Source organism: Hyaena hyaena, unplaced genomic scaffold (genome assembly GCF_003009895.1).
Source record: "Hyaena hyaena isolate Hyena2069 unplaced genomic scaffold, ASM300989v1 scaffold_2349, whole genome shotgun sequence".
Lineage (NCBI taxonomy): Eukaryota > Metazoa > Chordata > Mammalia > Carnivora > Hyaenidae > Hyaena > Hyaena hyaena.
The window spans coordinates 10,243-34,170 of NW_024082936.1; the positions used below are offsets into that span (position 1 = coordinate 10,243).

Here is a 23,928-nt window from a genome sequence, read left to right on the forward strand (position 1 = left end):
ACCCTGGGGGCGTGGAAACCCTGGAGTCATTTGATTGAAGGTGCAATTTCAGTGCACCCACACAAAGGAAGTAGAGCCACAAGATTTATTACTTAGAGATCCCAGAAGGGAGGTGACACAATGAACCAAGGGAAGGGCAGGGTTCGGTCCCAGGTCACCAGCAAGCAGGAGATCAAGAGCGGGGTAGCAAGCCCCTCTTACAAGGTGACGGGCATGGTGGTCAATGACTTTTTTCAGGCCTAACTCTGAGTGGTTATTTTAGAAGGTGTCCTGGGAAAAATAAAGCAGGAACTTATGGTAGACTTCCTAAACTCAAGTCAATATCTGAATTCCAGACCCTGGGTGTGAGCAGGATTGTCATACTGTGAAATGCCTGAGCAGTAGTGGAGAAAGCTGCTTTTTCATCGCAAGTAATCCCACAGTGCCTACACATTAATCTGTAGGGAAAATCATGGACACTGTCCAGACAGCAGAGATAATAAAAGCTGCTGACAGGCATTGGTCACCCAGCACATGAAACATATGAGCAAAGCATAAAGGACAAATAACAATATAATTCAAAAGAAAACATTTTGAAATCCTGTCAAATCGTTCCCTCATTTGTTGCAGTCCAGCCAAGAAAATAAATCAAAGCCTTTGGGTAAGGTGAAGGTAGGTTTTTATAACTAGGGTGAGATTGCGGAATAGTTGTACCTGTTAGACTGTCTGAACTTGTCCAGAATTATTAACTTATATGCAGGAGGGGGTGGTCTTTATAGGACATACACCTCCTTGCTGAGCCAATAAGTAATTTAAAGCCACAGTTGTCTAAAACCATCTGTATTAAGAAATCCTTAAGAAATACTCTAACAAACAAGACTATTAGAAGGCTTAAGGGGAAGATTATGGAGCCCTGAGTGGTGACTATGGGGAAGGGTGGTGGAGGAAGGTGACCCTGCAGCTTTGTTCTTGAAGTGGGAGGTGCTATAGCAGGTGCACCTCCAGCCTGGGAAGAGTTCTCTCAACAGAAATTAAAATCACTAACTCCTAGTAGCATGCATGACGTGGACCAGTCTAACAGGTGTGATGGGAGCAAGCAAAGGGGGCCCACAAAGTTGTAAGACTGGACATATATCTTGGATTTTCAAATCTGAAAGGCACAGCAGAGAGCAGCCTGTCTCACAGTCAAGCAGCAAGCAAGGGAGCCTGGGTTAAACAAGGCTAACTCTGCCAAATACCACTCAAGGGGATCAACAGCAGAGGATTCTGATAAATAAATGCTCAGTTCACAGCCAAGTCTCTAGGAGTATTGACTATCATCAGCTGCCATCTATTTCTGGGTGTCATCTCTGCCACAGGAGAAGGTTGCAGAGGCTGCATTCAGGATGAGGCTGTGTCCTGGGGAGTCATGGGCTAGGGCACTGTCGTGTCCTGAATCCTTAAGACCCATGCTCATGGTATGGTGATGTCTCTGATTTAATGCCACTGTGGGTGTAAGCATTGCATTCTCCAGCATTGCCACAGGTGAAGGGAGCCATACCAAATAGGGTGGCTCTCCCAGGGAGCCGCTTAGGAGGAGAACTGAGGGGCCAATTTTCTAATAGGGTCTCAGGTATTTAAAAAAACACCCTGATTAGGGTTTGCTTGCACTACCGAAGCATTTATCACAAATTCTCTGTAAATCTGGGTGGTCCTGAGAGATGCACCTCACAAATGATTCTGTGGTGCTCTCCTTCAAGGCATGAGCTTCCATCATCGAACAGAACAACTGGAGGCACACGCATAAGATTGGTTTAAAGAAAATTTAGTGATATGCTCCTGGCAGTTGAATGTTTGGCCTTCTTTCGCCAGAGATTGGTGTGAGCTCCATAAACCCATCAGCCAATTGGGATTGAAATTAGGGCAGTGTAATGGCCTGTTCCTAGGGGTCAGGATGCTGGTGATCATTTGGGCAGGGCTGGTGTCCTGTAAGCATTTGTTCCATTGGTCCCATTTAAGAGATAGAGCTTGAATCGCTGGCTAGGATCCACATGAGGCATCCTTTGGGGTGAGCCAGTCCCCTAACTCTGGATGCAGTTGCAGGCGAATGGCTGTGCAGTTGCAGAACCTTTCTAGTGTTGCCTCTCTGGGATCCAGGCGAAGTCCCGTGACCCAGATGGCATGACACACCAGGCACAGAGTAAGACCAGCAGCAGCAAACGTCTGCATGCTATAGTTTCATACCTGTGCACTGACTGCTCCTTGTAGTGAAATACTATAGGGTCGTTGTGCGACAGCCACTTGCTGCTAACCTTGCAACACAATGTCACCTAATGTTTCTTGTGTCAGCCAAACTGAGGCCCTTACTTGCTTTTAGGGTTCCACACTTGTTGGAAGGTGTAGTTAGGAAAACCACTGAAGACACTGAGCTGGTTGTCAGCACAGAGGCCAAGGAGGGGCTTGAACCAATGAAACACAAGATCATGACCTGAGCCAAATTCAGAAGCTTAAGGGACTGAGCTACCCAGGTGGCCCATAGGTCATTGTTTTTCTAATGAACTACCTACAACCTAGGTGTCATCACTCACCACCTGTCCCAGATTGGGCCATAATTGAATATTGGAAGGTGAGATGATTTACATTTGAAATCAGAAAGGAGACTCAAAATGTTGAGAAATATGTAAATAATTTCCTCCCATAAGGTGAAAGCATCAGATTCTCATGATAACAATCAGGCAGCAGGGCCAGACAAGCCCAGCTGGTGTGAGGAGAGCAGTGGCCATATGGTCAAGAGTTTAAAGTGTCCCTGCTTCAATGAAGTCCATTTAGGAGTCCATGTATGATTGCCCTGTCACTTAACGAGCAAAGACTTTAAAAACACCACTGTGGCATTCAATAATGCCAGATGCCTGCGGTGGTACAGGAGGTAAAAGTTCCATTGGACGTCCTGCAAGAGAGCCCAGGACAGTAGGATGAGAACCTTAAACTGAGTCAGTGGTATCAGGAGGGCTGAATGGAGGCAGAACCTACGTAGAAAAGAAAGATTATCTGCTCTATGGAGATGTTCCTTGTGGGTGTAGCAAGCAGTAGGCTGGTAAAAGTATCCACACACATAATAATGAAGTGGGTAGTGCCACCGACAGAGGAAGTGGCCCTATGAAATCAAACTGTCAAGTGGCTGAAAAGGCAGTCCCTTCCCTGAACTGGAGCATGACCTGACAGTTTCCAGTGTTTGGCTTGGGAGTATAGTTTGCAATTCAAAACAATGCACTTTGTAAGGGCTGTCATAAGTATACTGCCCTTCACTGGGCCCAGACCAGTGTGGCAGCAGCTCTCCCACGACCTGAAGAGACACGGGAGCAGTAAGGAGAGAGGGAGAGGTGACTAAGAAAGGCCAAAATGGTGGCACTGTGACCCGCCTATTGAGGGGACCAGGAGTGGTGGTGGTGAGCGGGGGTGGTTTTAAGATGGAGGGTGGAGCCTGCAAAGCTGTTGGTAGAGTCAAAAGTTGAGCACCTCAAATTGCTGGCGACCTGTATTGGGGAAAGGCATCCACTTAGTGGTTAAGTACAGTCTGAGGTGTGGTCATTTGTATGTGCTGAAAAGGGAGTAGGTAATCTTAACTATGACTGGTTCAGAAAATGGAATAAAGTCCAATAGGGGTTCAGCACAGGACATGGTGGAGAAGATGATAGTAGATGAAAAGGGATCTCCATCAGGAACTAGATTCTCTCTTCCTTGAGGCTATCTTTGGAATCACTGGTGAAATTGGGGCGCCTGGGTGGCTTAGTCGGTTAAGCGTCCGACTTTCCCTTAGGTCATGATCTCACGGTTCGTGGGTTCGAGCCCCGCGTCGGGCTCTATGCTGACTGCCAGCTCAGAGCCTGGAGCCTGTTTCAGTCTATGACTCCCTCTCTCTCTGACCCTCCCCTGCTTATGCTGTCTCTCTCTCTCTCTCTCCTAGAAATAAATAAAAAACATTAAAAAAAAAAAAAAGGAATCACTGGTGAAATCAGTGAAATATAGTGAAATATTTCTCTATATTTGGAAAAAAATACCATTTTAAAAGTATCCTATACTTCTATCCAAACCTAGAACGATTCTAAAAGGGCACCTGGAGAACATATATCCCATTTAAGAGGAAGAGGTAGCACCAACAGGTATGGCAGGCCATACCTGCCAAATTTGGCTTCCCTGGCCCCTCTGGGTTTCCCACCATTGGAGTCACTTGTTGAAGTTACGACTATGTTTCCATGGCCCTAGGGAAGCCATCCTGCCAGACTGGTAACTTGTTAATTTTGTTTTTAAATAACATCTATGAATCTACAGATGCTAAAAAAAATGTGTGTTGGGTCTGGGTATGCCTGCAACAGGCTACATATCTCTGAAGCATCAAGTAAATTTGAACATTCTGGGTGGAAATGAAATAGTGTATTATAAACATTAATAGATATATCAAAAGGAAAAATGGAAAACTCATTTGGATTTTTTATAAGAATTTATCTTCTAAAGTGAGTTTAGATTCACAGAAAAATTGAAAGGATGGTACAGAGATTCTTCATATAGCCCCTCCTCGCATATGCCTACCTTCCCCATCACCAATATTCCCCACCAAAGACTGAGTTCCAGTTCAAGATGGCAATGCAAGAAATCCTGAATTCGACCTCCACTCATGAACTCGCTGAGTCTATTGTTACACATGAAACAATTTCCTGTAAAAAACCTAAAGCCTGGCTGAGTGACAGCTACACGTGGCAAATGGAAAGACCACACTGAAGTATGTAGAGAGACTGGGACACAATCCCACCAAAAAAATACTACTTTTGGTGCTGCAACCCACAGGAGGGAGGGAACTCAAAACCCAGAGTTTCTCCCTGAGGAGTAAAGTGTTCAAACCCCACGTTGAGCACCCCAACTTTTAAGACATACACCTGAGAAATGAGTCTCGAAAACATCTCAGTTTGAAAACCAAGGAAGCTCATGTCCCACGATCCACAAGACTATATATAGCAAACTGAGACACCTCTTAAGGGGCTCATGAGTTCAGACTTCCCCAATCCAGTGCTCAGCACAGAGGCAGTTGACCACTCCCAGACTTAAAGGAGGATCCTCCTTGAAGGAGGATCACCTGCTCAATAACAGCAAAGAGCAAGTAATCGCGAAGATTGTGCACTGCTGATGGGAAGGTAAATTGGTGTAGCAAGTATGAAAACAGTATGGTGATTTCTCAAATATCCAGCAAATCCAGTTTTGTATGTTTAATGAAGACAATGAAAACACTAATTCCAAAAATGTATATATCCACCCCCATGTTCACTGCAGCATTATTTACAATAGTCAAGATATGGTAACAATCTAAGTGTCCTTCAATGAATAAAATGATCAGGGATTTGTGGTATACATATAAGTTGAAATATTATTCAGCCATTAAATAAAAGAGGGGTGCCTGGAAGGCTCAGTAGTTTTAATGTTAAACTTTGGCTCAGGTCAAGATCTCATGGTTCATGAGTTCGAGTCCCACATTTGGCTCGCTGCTATCAGCACTGGGCCGTGCTTATGTTCCTTCTACCCTTTCCGAGATCATAGGTATGTGCCCACGCACATATGGAGCCTTTCTCTTTGTCAAAAATAAGCAAACATTAAAAACAAAACATAGGGCACCTTGGTGGCTCAGTCGGTTATAAGCAGCTGACTTCAGCTCAGGTCATGATCTCATAGTTCGAGAGTTGAAGCCCCACATCGGGCTCTGTGCTCACAGCTCAGAGCCTGGAGCCTGCCTTGAATTCTGTGTCTCCTTCCCTCTATGTCCCTTCTTTCTTTGTGCTCTGTCTCTGTCTGTATCTCACTCTCCCTCTCTCTCAAAAATAAATAAACATAAGAAAAAAGTCCAGCCCATGAACAGAAAAGGAAAAGGGGCACCTATCTAGCTCAGTTGGTAGAGCATGTGACTCTTGATCTCAGGTTATGAATTCAAATCCCACAATGGATGTAGAAATTACTTAAAAAAAAAAAAGAAATCTTGTGATAAGCAACAACATGGATGGACCTCAAAGGCATTATGCTTGCTGAAGTAAATATGACAGAGAAAGGCAAACACTATATGATCTCTCTTCTATGTGAAGTCCAGAAAAAGTATATATGTATTTTTAAAAGTAAGCTCATAGATACAAAATACAGGTTAGTGGTTGTCAGAGGTGAAGGGAAGGTGTTAGGAGAAATGAGTAAACTGTTTTGGTTACATCAAATGAATTTTAAAAAATATCCTCCCCTCCAAAAATAAATAAAATAAGACAGCTCTTGTAAAATACTGCATATCTTCAAAAAAGTAGAGGAAACTGTGAACTTGGTGGCAGAGGTATGTAAGATATAGAAAGATCCAATTAAACTTCTAGAGATTAAAAAAAAAAAACAGAAAGCAAGAAAGCTAGAAAGTAAGCAAGAAGCAAGCAAACAAACAAGAAAGAAAAAAAGTGTCGAATATGAACAACACCCTGATCAGGATAAAAGGGAGACTGGACACAGCTGAAGAGAAGATTAGTACATTTGGAGATGTAACAAAAAGAAAATATTCAAAATAAAACATAGAAGATTAGGGGAAAAATAGAATGAAGTATCATTAAACTGTGGGACATTGTGGGGATGCCTGAGTTACCCATTCGGTTAAGTGTCCAACTTCAGCTCAGATCATGGTCTCACAACTTGTAAGTTTGAGCCCTGCGTTGGGCTCTGTGCTGACAGCTGGGAGCCTGGGGCCTGCTTCACATTCTGTCTCTCTCTCTCTCTCTGCCCTTCCCCACTCACATTCTGTCTCTCCTTCAAAAATAAATAAACATTTTCAAAATTTAAAAAAACACTGTGGGACATCATGCAGTCTAACAGATGTGTAGTGGGAGTCTCAAAATGGAGGAGAAAGATGGAGGGGTGGAATAAACTTAAAGCAATGACCAAAATTTTCCTAACTGGATGAAAGGTATAAACTTACAGATCCAAGGAGGGCCAATAAATCCCAAGCAAAAGAAACATAAGATATAACACATGAATGCACATCAAAATGAGATTGTTTAGGGCCAGAAACAAAAGAAAATATTAAAATCTGTCCAAGAAACAAGATGCAGTACAGAGAAACAGAGATGAACTAGAGTACATGGAGCAACATCTTGAAAGTACTGAAAGACAAAAACGTGCACCTAGAATTCCAGACCCAAAGAAAAGTTTCCAAAAATGAAATCAAAATAAAAACACTTGTAGACATAGAAACGGTGAATTACCAACAGACCAATTGAAGAAATGGGGAAACAGAAAAGCAACTTCTTCAGGTAAATTATAATCAGTTGGAAATGTAGGTCTGCACAAAGAATGAGGAGCACTAGAAAGAGTAAATATGTGGGTAAATATAAAAGGCAATTTCTCATAATTTTAAAATATCTTTAAAATAAAGGTGTCTGTCTGGAAAGCAGTGTGGAGATTCCACAAAATATTAACAATAGAACTCCCCTATGACTCAGTAATATCACTGCCAGGAATTTACCCAAGGGATAAAGGAGTACTAATGCATAGGGGCACCTGTACCCCAATGTTTATAGCAGCACTATCAACAATAGCCAAATCATGGAAAGAGCCTAAATGTCCATCAACTGATGAGTGCATCAAGAAGATGTGGTTTATATATACAATGGAATACTACTTGGCATTGAGAAAGAATGAAATCTGGCCATTTGCAGCAACGTGTATGGAACTGGAGGGTATTATGCTAAGTGAAATAAGTCAGTCAGAGAAAAGACAGATACCATATGTTTTCACTCATATGTGGATCTTGAGAAACTTAACAGAAGACCATGGGGAAGGGAAAGGGGGGAAATTAGAGAGAGAGGGAGGCAAACCAGAAGAGACTCTCAAATAATGAGAGCAAACTGAGGTTTGATGGGGGGTGGGGGAGATGGGAAAGTGGGTGATGAGCATTGCAGAGGACACTTGTTGGGATGAGCACTGGATGTTGTATGGAAACCAACTTGACAACAAATTATATTAAAAACAATAATAATAAAGGTGTCTGTTTAAAGCAAATGATAACAACAATGTATTTCAGGGTCTATAATGTACATGCAGTAAATATGAAGGGCCAGAAAACACAAAAGCTGGGTGGAAACAAAAGGAAATATGTTCTATAAACGTCTTTATGCCATATATGAATTAGTATAATGTTACATAGGTTAGATGACGATGCCTAAAAGATGTATACTCTGAACTCCAAAGCAATCATTAAAAAAACAAATATGTGGGGCGCCTGGGTGGCTTAGTTGGTTAAGCGTCCGACTTTCGCTTAGGTCATGATCTCGCGGTTCGTGGGTTCGAGCCCCGCGTCGGGCTCTGTGCTGACTGCCAGCTCGGAGCCTGGAGCCTGTTTCAGTCTGTGGCTCCCTCTCTCTCTCTGACCCTCCCCTGCTCACATTGTCTCTCTCTCTCTCTCTCTCTCTCTCTCTCCTAGAAATAAATAAAACATTAAAAAAAAACAAATATGTATCACCAATAAGCAGTTAAAGAAGATAAAATATCACATCAAAAGTATTCTTATTAATCCAATAAGGGTAGGACAAGAAAATCGTCAAAGAATAGACGGGATAAACAGAAAACAAATAGAAAAATGATAAATTTAAAAGCAACCATATCAATAATCACAGGAAATGAAAATTATCTAAACACACAATTTAAGACAGATATAGTCAGAGGCAAGCATTAACTTAATACTAAAATCAAAGACATTTCTACTAAAGAACAACTACAGTCTACATGCCAATATCCCTGACAAACATGGATTCAAAAATTCTACTAATCAAACCCAGTGATTGACAAAAATGGTAATATGTCATGACCAAGTAGGGTTTATCCCAAGGATGCAAAATTGTTTTCACATTTGAAAATCAGTGTAGTTCACAATTTTTATAGACTTAAAAAGAAAAATTTATGTAATGGTCTCAGTAAATGCAGAATAATAATTTGACAAAATTCCATATCTACTTATGCTAAAACTGTCATCAAAGTAAGAATAAAAGGGAAATTCATGTACCTAATAAAGGGTATTACAGAAAGCCTACAGCTAATGTCATACTTGAAGATGAAAGACGGAAAGCTTCACTCCCAAAATTGGAAACAAGACAAGTAGGTTTGTTTTGACCACTACTGTTCAACATTGTACTGAAAGTCATAGCTAATGCAATAAGGCAAATGAAAGAAATAAATGTAGACAGATTGACAGAAAAGAAGGAGTATTGTTTTTTCTAAAGGAATCGATAAGAAACCTTGTAGAACTAATTAAGTGAAATTAGCAGGACTGCAGAATACAGATCAATACACAAAAAATCAGTTGTATCTCTACATACTAGGAACAATCAGAAATTGAATTTTTTAAATACCATTCATGAATAACACTTAAATATATATGTTTTTTAAAAACCCCACCAGAGTGTCACATTTGTTACCATTGATTAACTTGCATCAATACCTCATAAATCACCCAAATTCATAGTTTATATTAGGTTTCTGTTGGTGCTGTCTGATATGTGGGTTTGGACAAATGTATAATGGCATATATCCATCATTATAGTATTATACAAGAATATCTAAACATAGTCTGTGCTGCACTTATTCTTCCCTCCCTCCCCCCACCCCCTGGCAACCACTGATCTTTTTACTGCCTCTATGGTTTTACCCTTTCCAAAATGTCAGATGATTATAATCATACAGTATGAAGCCTTTTCAGATTGGCTTCTTTCACTTAGTAGGATGCACAAAAGTTCCCGCCATGTCTTTTCATGGTTTAATAGCTCATTTCTTCTTATTGCTGAACAATATTCCACTGTAACTCATTTAATCATTAAGGCCAAAGAAAGTTCTCCAAAATTCTTTCAATTGCTTCAGTATGCTTTTGGGTACACCTCCATCTGTCCCTTCTCCTCTAGCCCCAATATTCATCTCTTCTGACTTTAGGGGCATTAATTCCTGGAAAAGTTCAACGTATTGTAATTGCCACTCTAGAAGTGGAGAGCAGTGTCCTAAAAAGGCGGTTGTCACACTTGATCTATGCATCCCAGAGCCCTTTCGTCAGAATAAGATGTACATGGAAACCCAAAATAGAAGACAGGTAAATGTGAACCTGTGCCATCAAAATGAAAGAACAAGACCCAGAGTCCATCTGCTGGGAAACCATAAGCTCCCAGGCCTCCCCTGCAGTCACAGAGGCATCCCAAGTTATCCACAAGCATCTATCGCTGCTTGGAAATGGCTAGCACAGACAGGGCAGAGGGACAGACCAGTTGGAAGGACAGACCTGGACGTGGTGTGCCATGCCTGCACAAAGAGCCCCAAGGTGGAGGACAGGTGAGGGGAAAACCCACAGTCAAGTTCTGTCAAGTGCACCACTGCATGTTCTGCTTGATCACTTTAAATTTTAGGATTGAGGAAAGAGATCTCAGGAAGCAGAAACCTGCTGAATGGAGTGGTCACTATTTTATCTGACTTTCATCTAAAGAAAATGTTAAACGAGACATGCAGCAGAGTCAACTTGGAGTTACAGCCTGATCCCCTTCATGCTCCAGAGAGGAAACCAAAAGTCACAATTAAGACTAAACCAGTAGATCACAGAGTATCAAGGGCATATGTGCAAATGGTTTCCACTTACAAAGACCTCTTGAACCTACTTAATAAAATTCCACTAACTATTTTAAATTGCACCTATTCTCTTTAAGCACTTCGGTTGTCTGACGATAACAAAAAGAGGAAGAAATCCTAATTACTTTATTAAATCTCACAAATCTCGCAGAAGTAAGCTTTGAATACACTTTTAAATTCTCTTAAACATTTGTAAAATTGACTAATCTTTCAGCCAAAAATCCCAAGTCTAAACATTAAAATAGTCAATAACATGTTACCTTCAAGTTGCAAGACTCCTCTCTTGGATATTCCAATATGTCAAAGTTTCTTCTACATAATAAGTACTTACTAAGTGTGTCAGGATTATTCTTAAACTTAAAATTAGTAATGCTGAGGTTTGATTTAGTGTACTACATTGTTATAATAAATGTAGGATTTCAAGAAAGTGAAATAAAGTGATCTGTGAAGGGAACTGCTGTGGCACCCCAAGCCAGTGGGGGTTACTCCCTCAAGCAACCCGGGGTTACCTCCTCAGCTGGCAAAAGTTGCACTTCAGCCAGAGACTTGAGGTCGAGAGTGAAACCTGGATCTGTAGACATGCAGGGAGACTTTTGTGTAACGCAGACCGGACACACTGAGACCTCTTGATGGTCACTGTGGTGAAAGGGGACCCAAACACGAATCAAGTACTGCCCCACCCACTCTGTGACTCAGGTCAGCTCTAGAGCTGTCTAGGTCAGATGTGATTTCGCCAACCCTGGCTTGTAGATGGTCAGCCCAGGTGCTGATTCTGTTTCAGCCCTCTCTTGTTGCCCAACTTTGACAAGGGCCTGTGAACCCAGCAGCCTTCTTCCCCGGACCCCTGCTATCATTATGCGTCAGACAAGACATCTCTGATGAGCCCCTTGAAACTCATCCGGTCTAACTCATCTCCCAGCGTGCTTTCCTCTGAAATATGTTCTTACCTTTACCATCTGGACACTCTGAAACGACGCTATTGAAAATGCTTCTGGCTCCCCCCATGACTTCTCTCACTGAAATTAACATTAAGCATAGTAATGAATGTCCACCATGTCTCTGTCTCTCCTTTCTTTCTTTCTTTTTTAATGTTTATTCTATTTTAGAGAGAGAAAGACAGAGTACAGGCAGAGGAGAGGCAGAGACAGAGGGAGACACAGAATATGAAGCAACCTTCAGGCTCTGAGCTGTCACCACAGAGCCCAATGCAGAGTTCCGACTCACTGACAGAGAGATCATGACCTGAGCCGAAGTCAGGCACTTAACTGACTGAGCCACCCAAGTGACCCTCTCCTACTTTCTCAGAGAATATTTTTCTTGACAGGAATGACTGTTCTGAGCTGACACAAGCACACTTTTCTTTTAAGCATCTGTCTCATAAGTCTACGTAGAAAGATGTCCCTGGAGGAAATGAAAGACCTTCAGCTAGTCGGAGAATACATAGAACCAGAAACCAAAGAAGTGAATGGAGTCCTTATGACCAAGATGATGAGTGATAATTGGGAGAACATCTGGAATTTCCAAGCAAGACCTGATGATCTTCTCATTGCATCCTATGCCAAAGCAGGTAGGTTTGGGAAACTGGAGGTGGGTAGGAGGAGCAGGGACCTTCTGATTTTAAAAATGCAGATTTTCTCCAGGCCTAGCCCCTGGAGAAATGAACCCAGACTTGCTTCTGAGCTCCAATCCCCTAGGATCCAAGGTTCTCCTGTTTTTGTAGGTCTCTGATGAAGAAAGAGATTGGCAGATGCAAAATCTTCAAAGGACTGAATGAATTACAAAGTTATTTAAAAGCAGAGTCTGAGAAATTGTACAGAGGTTCTCACAGTAATCTTGCCAACCCAGCCACTCCTGGTTCCCATCCGTGAGGCAATCCCGGAGTAACAGCACTCCTTGCCCATTAAAAAGCATCTCTTGGTGGGGGACACTGATGTGGAAATGAGGGCCTTCCCCCCAATAGGAACCATTCTGATGATAGAGTCCAAACCCAATCTGAAGAAGAATCTGAAGAAGGGGAGATGACACCTACCAGGGCCTCATAAAATGAATGAGGGGCTGTGACAAAAGTGAAGGTCTGAAAAGGCAAGAAGTTCCCAGGCTTGTACAGGGGTGGAGGAACAGAGAATATCCTAACTGGGGAGGCTGCGAAAAATGACTGACGATCCCCCTGCATTACCTGCGCTTGTAATGTCAAGCTGTGTGACCAAGTGAGGCGGGGATCCGAAGCTGTAGCCAGTATGGGAAAGTCTCAGTGTCCATTTGACTCACCAAGGGGGACTCCGGGTATTCCTAACCAAAAGACTTCAGAAAAGGGTATGGTCACAGCAGTTCTTCGAACCTTTCTTTAGTAGACTGTTATTAGACTCCCTGGCTTGGCATTCCCTCCTTAGCCTCACTCTGTTCTCAGGATTCAGCATTCCTTAAAGTAGGGCAGGGCCTTCCTGTCATCAGGGCTCAATTGTTTCAAGAATCCCCTTCTCTGTCTGGTTTGCACAGGACACTTCTGCTCAGAACTGAATTTTAATTTTCATTGAAACTCAGGGCAGAAATGTTTTCAGCTCACCTTTCAAATTTTGCAGTCAATCCCAAAGCCCCTCATAAGACAGTCCCCAAGTCTCCAGCCTTAGTCCCTCACCTCTGCTACCACCTCCTACCTGCTGTGCGCCTGCTTCTACTGCCCAGTGAGGATATGTGAATCTTTATCTTGCTTCTGTGGCTCCCTGCCTAGGATGCCCTGGCTTCTTAATGTGAATCGACATTCCAGTCTCCCTTGACTCTACACTCCAGAGCCATCTCTGCTGAGCCTTACTTACCTCTTCCATAGCATATTGGCTCTCCTCCTCTGTAAACTAGTCCTATAGCTCTTTGCACATCCTTTTTGGCTCTTACTGTATAGTGTTCATCTTCTAGTTAACTGTGTATATGTCATATATGTCAGTGAGCAACCAGAGAGACACCAAACACTTCTGATGTAAACAGGAAAATGGATATCTGGTGGACAATGAGGACAGTCTACCTTTTTCCCTACCTATATGTCTATGTCCACTCCTCTTTTGTAATCTTTAGGATTCAACCTAGCTACAAGTGTCACAAAACCCAAAATCACACAAAAGAAAAAGCAATCTGAAGAATTAGTAGTCAGTGCTGAAACGGTGGCTGCATTAATCATCAAAGACCCAGACTTTTTCTAACTTTCTACTGCACCATCTCCAGGTGTAGCTTTTGGTTTTATGGTCCAATCTGACTCCTGGAGCCCAAGCCATCCTATGTACACTTCAAAAAGTAGCAAGAAGGTAGAAAAGGAGGAAAAAGGTCATGTCCCTTCCCTTTAAAATTTTTAATGTTTTCTTTTTTGAGAGAGAGATAGAGACAGCATGAGCAGGGGTGGGTCAGAGTGCGAGGGAGACACAGAGTCCGAAGACACCTCCTGGCTCTGAGCTAGCTGTCAGCACAAGCCTGACGTGGGACTTGAACCTATGAACCATGAGATCATGGCCTGAGCTGAAGTCGGATGCTTAACCGACTGAGCCACACAGGCGCAGCCCCTTTTCTTTAAAGACAACTTTCCAAAATGGCATGGCCACATCATCCAAGAAAGATTGAAGAATACTGCCTGTGAAGGAAATAGTTATATGCCTAGCTAAAAATTAAGGATCTATTAACTTGAGGAAGAAAGGAAGAATGGATATAAGCTAGGCAAGAAGCACTCACTGTCCTACTTATGTCCTCCAAAAATATTGTAAACATTATAAGACAAGAACAATGGATAACTCATCTCTGTATGTTCCTACAATCATTTGATTCAGTATTCATTGGCTCAGACTATCTTTACGAGGTGCAAAGCCCTATGCAAGGCACTGGGGATTAAAGACGAGGCGGTAAGTAAGCTGATTCTGGTTAACACTCAGCACGTATAAATTTTACTGAATACATAAATAATCAAGAAACGAATTGAACTGCGCAGTGAGTAGATGGAATTGAAGTAAGTATTGCCCCTAGGTACAACCTGGACACAGGAGATTGTGGACATGATCCAAAATGATGGCGATGTGGAGAAGTGCCAGCGGGCCAACACCTTTGACCGGCAACCTTTCATTGAGTGGGCTCTACCCCCACCCTTCAACTCAGGTAAGCTTGCCCAAATAATGCCCATGAATTTGTAGCTAAGACCCATGACTACTGTGTTAAGCCCGTTTGCATCTGAGAACGGAATTATTTCTACAATTAACCTTCTGGAAAATATTTCAAGGATACTGGGAAAGAGGTTAAGATCATTATACTCACTTTAGCTGGGAAATAAGACTTCTAAATTCCTCTTCTAAATATATATGATTGGGTAGCATCAGACAGCTCATTCCCTACTGGCGATTGGGAATTCAAGAGTAAGGATCAATGTGTAACACAGAGAAGGAAGGGTGAGGACTCCTAGCATCCAGTGATTAAGAACCATATTCCTCTGTGATTGTGCTCCCCTCTCATAGAAGATTCTCTTCAAATATATTTTATCTATAACCAGTCGACCACAGAATCAAACAAAATTATATATGGATCATTATCATCAACAAACAATTAAGCTTCACACCAAAGAGACGAAGAAAGATAAGACACAGCATCCTTGAAGAGCTTGAAATCAGTTAGGAATAAAGGACATGTTTTTATAAAGGAAATAGTGGCAAATACTAGCTTTTATAACAGATGACAACAAAATGATGAAAAGCCATAGACTTTAGAATCAAATAATCCAGCTTCAAATGTTTACCTGGGTGACATTGAGTAAATTATTAACTCTTCAGCCACAATTATTTTTATTTGTAAAATAATATCTATTGAAAATCCACTATTGATTGTGTCAACTATTCTAGCACCATTAGTTGATAAAATATCTATTCCCCCCCCATTAAATAGCTTGATCTCTTTTCCAAAATCAACTTTATGTAGATATCTATATCTTAACTATATATATATCTATATATATCTATAGATAGGCAGATAGATAGACAGACAGATAGATGATAGATAGATAGATAGATAGATAGATAGATAGATAGATAGATAGATATGTATATTCTGTACTTTCTATTCTGTTCCTTTCCATTTTGTGTCTATCTCTATGCCAACTTCCTGCTTACTATAGCCTCATAAGCCTTGAATTTAGATATTATATTCTCCAAATTTCTTATTGTTTTTCAAAGTTGCTTTAGCTATTTTAGGATCTTTGTAAATTCTAGAATCAAACTGCTTGTTTCCACCGAAAAAAATGCCAATATTTGGTTGAGATTGCATTGAATCTATTGAACTATTTGGGGAGAAGTACGACCCTAACAAAATCAGGATTTCTGATCTGGAATGTGGTTTGTCTCTTCAACAATGTAGGCCTTGTTTAATTTCCCTTGCAAGTGTCTGGTGTCTTCTGTCACTTATGTCTAGCACATCTTCAATCAAATAAACCATAAATATTTTTATATAATGGTATTATAAATGGCATTTTTTAATATTAATCTTTATTTGTTGCTGGTATACTGAAGTATAATTGCTATTTGTACTTGACCTTGTACTCTGCATCCCAGCTTATTGGTTCTAGTAAGTGTTTTGTATATTCTATTGGGTTATGCTGTTATTTGGTTCATAGATATTCATGATTTTTCTATTTTATTGATATAAGGGAGACTTTAGCTTTGTAAATTTCTTTTTTGAAATTTTTTATTTACGTTGAAACAGAGAGAGAGAGAGAGAGAGCACACAAGTACATGCACGAGGGAGGGGCGTAGAGAGAGAGAATTCCAAACAGGCTCTGCACTGTCAACACAGAGCCGGACGCAGGGCTCAGTCCCACGAACCATGAGATCATGATCTGAGCCAAAATTAAGAGTCAGACACTTAACTGAACAAGCCACCCAAGCAGCTCCAGAGTTCCTTCTTTGTCTTACATAATGCCTTTGGGGTTAAATACTTCTGTATCTGATAGCATCACATCCCTACTTGCATTTTATGTGTCTATCTACCCTTTTATTTTCACTCTTTCTGTGTTTTAGGTGTGTCTTCTATACTGCATATGATCGAATTTTCTCTTATGTGCCAATTTGAACCTATTTTTATTCATTTAAGTAATCTCTACATCCAACATGGGGCTTGAACTCACAACCCTGAGATCAAGAGTCACATGTTCTTTCAACTGAGCCAGCCAGGGACCCCTTGAATAATCTATTTTTAATAAGTGATTCAGTCCCACTCACATTTATTGATATGGCTGATATGTTTGTTCACAATTATGTCATATTGTAACTGAACTAACATGAATTTACTCCTTAGGGAGTCACAGATAGAAACTACACCAGGTAGAGCTGTCACACAAAGGTAACATTATTTGTAGCAATAAGGAGATCATGGGGAATAATTTCCAAAGCCATGACTCTCAGACCAAGGGTAAATGGATTCATTTTATTTAGAGTTAGGATAAATATTCAGAAAGGGGAGTTTTATCATGTATGTAAAGGAGGAGGCATAAGGTCATGGATGTGCCTTAAGGAAACATGCCTATACACACATTGCATGTTATGTTAACGAGGCCTGTGCTCCTCCTCGGGTGGAGGTTTTAACATTATAATGAAGTAAAGGTAACTGTTGGTCACCCCAGAGGTCACTCCATGGTCCGTCTGTGCGATGTGAGTTGGGGGTTGACCTCAAACTGGTATGGATGGTGTGGGCCACTTACAGCTCATCATCAGGGCAGTCATTATTGCTTGAAGGATAGTTTCGGTTTCCATCACAGGATGCTATGACCATTGGGTCTTTTGGCAGAGTTAAGAGATAAGCTGAAAAGAAGAGCTTGAGGAAAAATGTGGGACACATGCTGATGGGTACAAGCAGGTGGTTCGTAAAGGTCAGGTCTTGAGGTCTAGCTGGTGACAATATTATCATGTGCAGTAAGAAATGTTTACTGTTTCTTTTCCTATTTGTTATATCCTTTTTGTTTAACTATTTTTTTAATTTGTGGGAGTTCTTATGTTTCTGTAAGTTTTTTATTTTAATTCCAATATAGTTAACATACAGTGTTATATTAGTCTCAGATATACAATATAGTGATTCAACAATTCTATATGTTACTCAGTGCTCATCATAATAAGTGTATTTCTAATCCCTTTCACCTAGTTGACCCATCTCCTCATCCAGCTCCCCTCTGGTATCCATCTGTTTGTTCTCTATAGTTAAGAGTCTGTTTCTTGACTTGTCTCTCTCTTTTTTATTTTTCTTTTGTTCATCTCTTTTATTTCTTAAATTCCGTGTATGAGTGAGGTTACATGGTATTTGCCTTGCTCCAACTGACTTATTTCCCTTAGCATAATAGTCTCTAGCTCTGTCCATGTCATTACCTTATTACAAATGGAAAGATTTCATTCTTTTTTATGGCTCAGTAATATATAATATATATATATACACGTTATATTCTGTGGGTAAATGCCCAATATTGTGATTACTAGATTGTAGGGTAGTTCTGATTTTAATTTTGTGAGGAAGCTCCATAGTGTTTTCCACAGCGGTTGTACCAGTTTGTATTCCCACCAGCAGTGCAAGAGGGTTCCTTTTTCACCAGACCCTCACCAACTTGTTATTACTTATGTTTTTAATTTAGCTATTCTGACAGGTGCAAGATAATATCTCATTGTAGTTTTTTTTTAAATATATACATATGTCTTTTTAAGTTTATTTATTTACTTTTGAGACAGAGAAAGAGAGAGAGAGAGAGTGAGAGTACAAGTGATGGAAGGACAGAGAGAGAGAGAGAGAGAGAGAATCCGAAGCAGGCTCCAGGCTCTGAGCTGTCAGTGCAGACTCCAATGAAGGACTCTACAAGATCGCAACCTGAGCCAAAGTCCAATACTCAACTGACTGAGCCACCCAGGCACTCGTCATTGTAGTTTTGATTTGCATTTCCTTGATGATGAGTGATGTTGAGCATCTTTTCACATATCTGTTGGCCTTCTGGATGTCTTCTTTGGAGAAATGTCTCTTCATGTGTTCTGCCCATTTTAATTGGATTATTTGTTTTTTGTGGTATTAAGTTATCTATGTTCTTTATGTATTTTAGATATTAACCTTTTATCAGATATATCATTTGCAAATATCTTCTCCCATTCAGTAGGGTGTCTTTTTAGTTTTACTGAGTGTTTCCTTGCTGAGAAGAAGATTTATTTTTATATGGTCTCAGTAGTTTATTTTTGCTTTTACTCCCTTTGCCTCAGGAGTCATATCTAGAAAAAAGTTGCTTTGGCCAATCACGGAGTAATTACTGCCTGTGCTCTCCTCTAGGATGTTTATGTTTTCAGGTCCCACATTTAGGCCTTTCATCTACTTTTCTAAGGTTTATTTATTTTTGAGAAGGACAGCACAAGTAGGGGAGAGGCAGAGAGAGAGAGGTTAACAGAGGATCTGAAGGATCTGACAGGAGCGAGCCCAGTGTGGAGCTTGAAATCACAAACTGCAAGATCATAACCTGAGTTGAAGTCAGATGCTCAACTGATTGAGTCACCCAATAATTGAGATTTTGACAAGCCAAACCCAGTAGTTGGACTGGGATATTTTGTTTTAATAAAGGGTTGTGGGGATCTCATTTTCCAGTCTCTTATGGCCATTGTTTTCCCATGTTGGTACCAACAAGGTATCCTATCCACAAAAAGAAGGTGACTGTTAACAGAAACCTCTCACCAATTTCCAGCTGGCCAGAGTGGCCTCGGCCAATCCTGTGGCAAAGTTAGAAGAAGAATCACAGTAGTAGTGAGAAACAAGGCGTGACAGTGCATCACAGTAAGGAAACATAAAAATTAGGACAGTCTTTTGTTTCACCAGACTTTTGATTCCTTAAGTCTCTGCTGTGCATAGATTAGTTGGCTTCTGAAGTGACTAAAGCAGGGCTGCAGTCTCCTGGAGCCTCTGGAATTGCAGATGGCTCTTTCCATATGGTCAGCTTGCACAGCATTAATGGGTCAGGAATGCCTTCCCAGTTAGAGATGCCAGGTTCACTCTGCTGTAATGAATCCAGGGACCCACACTGGCTACCTTTACTGCAATAAGGGCGGACACAATGACAGTGAACGGGCCCCTCCAAAGGGGTTTTAGGGGTTGGACACTTTACTCCTTTCTACATATCGCATCTCCTGGCTTAAAGGGGTGAGCGTCTGTGGTCAGATTTACAGGTAATCATTCTCATTCCCCTTGATAGTGGAGGGGGGGAGGGCACTCGTAAAGGATTTTATAAAGGGAGAACTCCATCTGTTTCTTTAACCTCCCACTTGCAGCTGTAGTCTGCCTCCCAGTAGGTCCCTTATCTCTCCCTGCTTTATGTTAACCCTTTCCCTATTTATCCCTCCCCTGAATAGGGCCTGTAACTGCTGTTAGAAAACAGGGACAATGACCATTATGGCATCCTCAAGCTGATAAGGGATAGTGTAAGGTGCAGCAGTTAGAGTCTACCCAAAGGTTAGTGGAGTGACCCACAGTATGGTTTTTTAGGAAGGCTGGCAGGCATGAGGCAGCATAAACATTAGTAGACACAAAGAGAAAAACACAAAGAAAAGATTATATTGACCAACAAGATGGCATCTTAATGTTTACAGTTTCCAAACCTTTCAAATCATCTAGGAGAGACCCTGATTTTCTAAATAACGTATGTCATGAATCTCCCATAACCCAGGTGATGGAGAAGCAGGAGCAGTAAGTAATTCATGGTAGCTCTATTTCCAAAAGTTTGGCCCTAACTTAAGTAAAAAAAAAATTTTTTAAGCATCTAATGCTTGTGAGTTGTTATTTAGAGATTCGCTGAGTATAAGCAGACAGTCTGTTTTATTTTGATATGTAAGACTCTTAAAAGCCAGGAGTTCTAGTAGATACAGTCAAGGCAGATATTTACCATTACTTTTTTAAAAGTTTTTAAGTTTTATTTATTTCTGAGAGAGAGAGAGAGAGAGAGCGAGCGAGCGTGAGTATGGGAGGGTAGAGAGAGAGGGAGATACAGAATTTGAAGCAGGCACCAGGCTCTGAGCTGGCAGTCAGGACAAAGCCTGACGTGGGGCTCGAACCCACGAACCTCGAGATCGTGACCTGAGCCGAAGTCGGACCCTTAACCAACTTGAGCCACCCAGGTACCCCCATTTACCACTATTAATTTACAAATTTTTAGGTAAGCCAAACCTGGGTATTATTTCATAAAGCAGAATTTTATTACTTTTTGTGCCTTTTCTTGCTTGTCGGGGAAGGCCTTTACCCAATTAGTAAAAGTATTAACCCATACAAATAGATGGTGGAATTTTTTTTTACTTTGGCATATGAATGAAACCTAATTATTAGTCTTTTCTGGATAGTCTCCAGTTCCTTGATTGTCTGGGAGAGCAAGTTTGTGGTTGAAAGGATTGTTTCTAAGACATACTTCACAGGCTGATACTACTTGCAGAACTGTCCTTGACAAATCTTTTTCCAGTAAACATCTTTGGGCCATTTTGATAAGTTTTGCCCCTTACTGAATGAAAGGCGTGATCCTGTGTTTTATGACTTTTTAGCTCTGTGAGCTTGGGAATAGTAATTGCTCTGCTCTGTTTATAGCCATTCCAAGAGCTGGGGACAGTGTTTAGGAGTCAGACCCCAGTTTATTGGGAGTGGGGAGGGGAGAGTAGGTGGGATTGAGTCTCCTTAATAATGATATAGCAGCAAACTATTTTCCTGAACCCTGGTATGGACAGCCTACAATATCCAGTAATTTCCAAAAACTCACATAAGTATTTCTCTGTCCTGGAGTTAGTAGCTCCATAGTCTCTAATTTACTTATAATGTCCCTTTCTAGCAAGGGAGTAAGGCTCTCTGACATTATTAGGAAAGAAGGATTAAAAAAATTAAGCTTCCCCATAAATATCCCAGGGGCTGAGAGAATAATTTAGTTAGAAGTTTTCCAGAGATGCCTCTAATTGTCATGTTGCATTTGGACAGTTGGCCTGGAGTGGAAGGGAGGCCAGAAAAGGTAGTTCTAGTGTCAAGAAGGAAATCAACCAGTTTTCCTTCTATATTTAGAGTTACCCGAGACTCTGGGTTTCTGATAGACAGTTGTCTAGGGGAGCCATCATGAAGAGCTCCAGGCCCTGGTTAGTCCCTTCCAAGGACATTGGTAATCTGAGCCCTGACAGATAGAGGTCCCCAAGGGCATTCAGATCTCCCGTGATTGTTTCCACACAAGGGGCATGGTTTATGGGGTTTTCATCTTGGTTGTCCCCTCTGAGGACATTCTCATTTTAGTGCTCTGAATGGATGTATAAATGGCACTTGGTGCCAGGACCTCGGGAAGTCTGGTCTGACATAGTACGTAAGGCCACAACTAAGGCTGCAGATGGTTTTTAAGCTTCCTTTTCTGTTTTGTTTGTAATACACCCAATTGGCAGCTCATAGGAGCTCCTCCAGGTCCCTGAAAGGCCAACAGCCAATTTGTGCATGTTCTCTGAATATCTAGGGCTGATTGAGAGAGAAATTTGTCCCTTAAAATTATCTCAACCTTAGGGGTGCTGGGGAGGTGATAGCCATATATTTCATGAGAGCCTCCCTAAACCTTTCCAGGCAGGCCATTGGGCTTCCATTTTGTGTTTGTAAAATAGTGGCTAATTTAGCATAATTTAAGAGCTAAATCTCAGATTTCCTTAATGGTTTCCCCCCAAAACATCTGTCTCATTAAGAGTCTGCTCTAACAAAAACATTATATTTTCCCAGGTCAACTCAAAAACATGTTATAATACTCTGAAAAGCTTTTATATATTTATCCAGTCTGAAACCTTACCTAGATCTCCTTTTATCTGTCTTAAACTTAGTAATGTAAAGGGATTTTTTTTTCCTTTACACCCCTCTGTTTCCCCCCTGTAAGACATTGGGGATAAGGACTGTGACCAAGAAATACTTTCCTGGTTGTTGTGGGATGCATTGATTTTATTTTGGCTCAGCAGCAAGTTACATACTGATCACTGGCAAATGAGGGAGGGAGATGAGGAGCCAAAGTCAAGGTCTATCACCCTGCCTTTTCCAGCAATGCTCACATAGTTATATTTCAGCCATGTGGATATCCATTTGTGTCCTACAATGGGCTAAGTTTAGTAAAATGGATCCCCTGTTTCTTAGTAAAAGCCCTTTATATATATGCCTCATATGGCATAGAGATCCATTCCTCTGCTAAACAGGAACAACACAAATGTTGACGATTTGGAGGCTTGGACCAAGAGTATTGCCATCATTTCCCAGCCTTTGGGTCAAAGAAGCAGGAATTTTAATCTTAACCCTGTGTACTTTTAAAATCCATTTATCTTAACCTTAGTCTGTCCTGACCACACATAAAAAAAATTTTTTTAAGATTTTTCTTCACAAACCTTCTACAACTTTTCCTTACATTTAGATTTTTGTCCCAAGCCATTTTTATCCAAACAGCCAGTCTCTTTTAGGACAAAATTACTTATTTTACCTTCAACAAAAATTTATTTTCATTTCTTATGTCTTTCTTTCATATCTCCTTCTTTTCTACATACAGAGTTGCTTTTCTCTTTTTATCAGTTTTAATTACATGTAGCAGAATTTTAACTTTTAGAAAGCTTACTCTCCAGTGGAAACGAAGAAGTAACCAATTGTGAACTCTATGTTACATCATAATATTTTTGAGACGGCAAACTTATGAATCCATTAAGAACAAAGCATGTTTTTTAACAGTTCCAAATATCCTAAGTTGTTGTTTTTTTTTTTCTGCAACAAGTCAAAATCACAGATCTACATCTAGTTATTAGTGATTTAACCTCTCATCTAGTTAGATATCCAATGAATTTAATCTCAATTTCTCATGCAAGAAAAACTTGAATGTTTTAGGTTACCAAGGACTTTGAAAGCTATCTTAATAATTACCCATGAAAACTTTGAAACACACAAAATTAACCATCACTTTAAGTCTTCCTTTTGTTAACAAATGGGAACAGAGATAACATGAGATTATTCGACCTTCAGCAAAGAGGTAGAAATAAAATTGTTTTTTTTTTCATGTTGATAAACATGGTCTATCTCAAACCAACAAACTTAAATTAGCTTAAACACTGAAAACATTTTACATGAGTCCATGTAAGACAATTTGTTCCCCATGATTAATTTTTACCTGGAAATTTGGTGGGGTAAATCTGATGTTGGTGGTCTTCACTCCTCAACATCTCAGGTGGGAGGAGGAAAAGTTGATGATGGCTGAGGCATTAAGGTACCAATTATGCAGGCTACCCATCAGGTGGTGCAGAAAAGGGGGGAGGGAAG

At 40.8% G+C, this 23,928-nt stretch overlaps 1 protein-coding gene across 1 annotated transcript in view; it reads left to right on the forward strand.

Moving 5' to 3' along the window:
• Positions 1-11,973: 11,973 nt before the first annotated feature.
• LOC120227419 (sulfotransferase 1C1-like) overlaps positions 11,974-23,928 on the forward strand; it is a 28,122-nt gene continuing 16,167 nt past the window's right edge. Inside the window, exons 1-2 of the mRNA XM_039225538.1 lie at positions 11,974-12,190; positions 14,623-14,751. Coding sequence (XP_039081469.1) covers positions 12,019-12,190; positions 14,623-14,751 — 301 coding nt within the window. The 5' untranslated portion in view covers positions 11,974-12,018. The remainder of the gene's footprint in view (positions 12,191-14,622; positions 14,752-23,928) is intronic.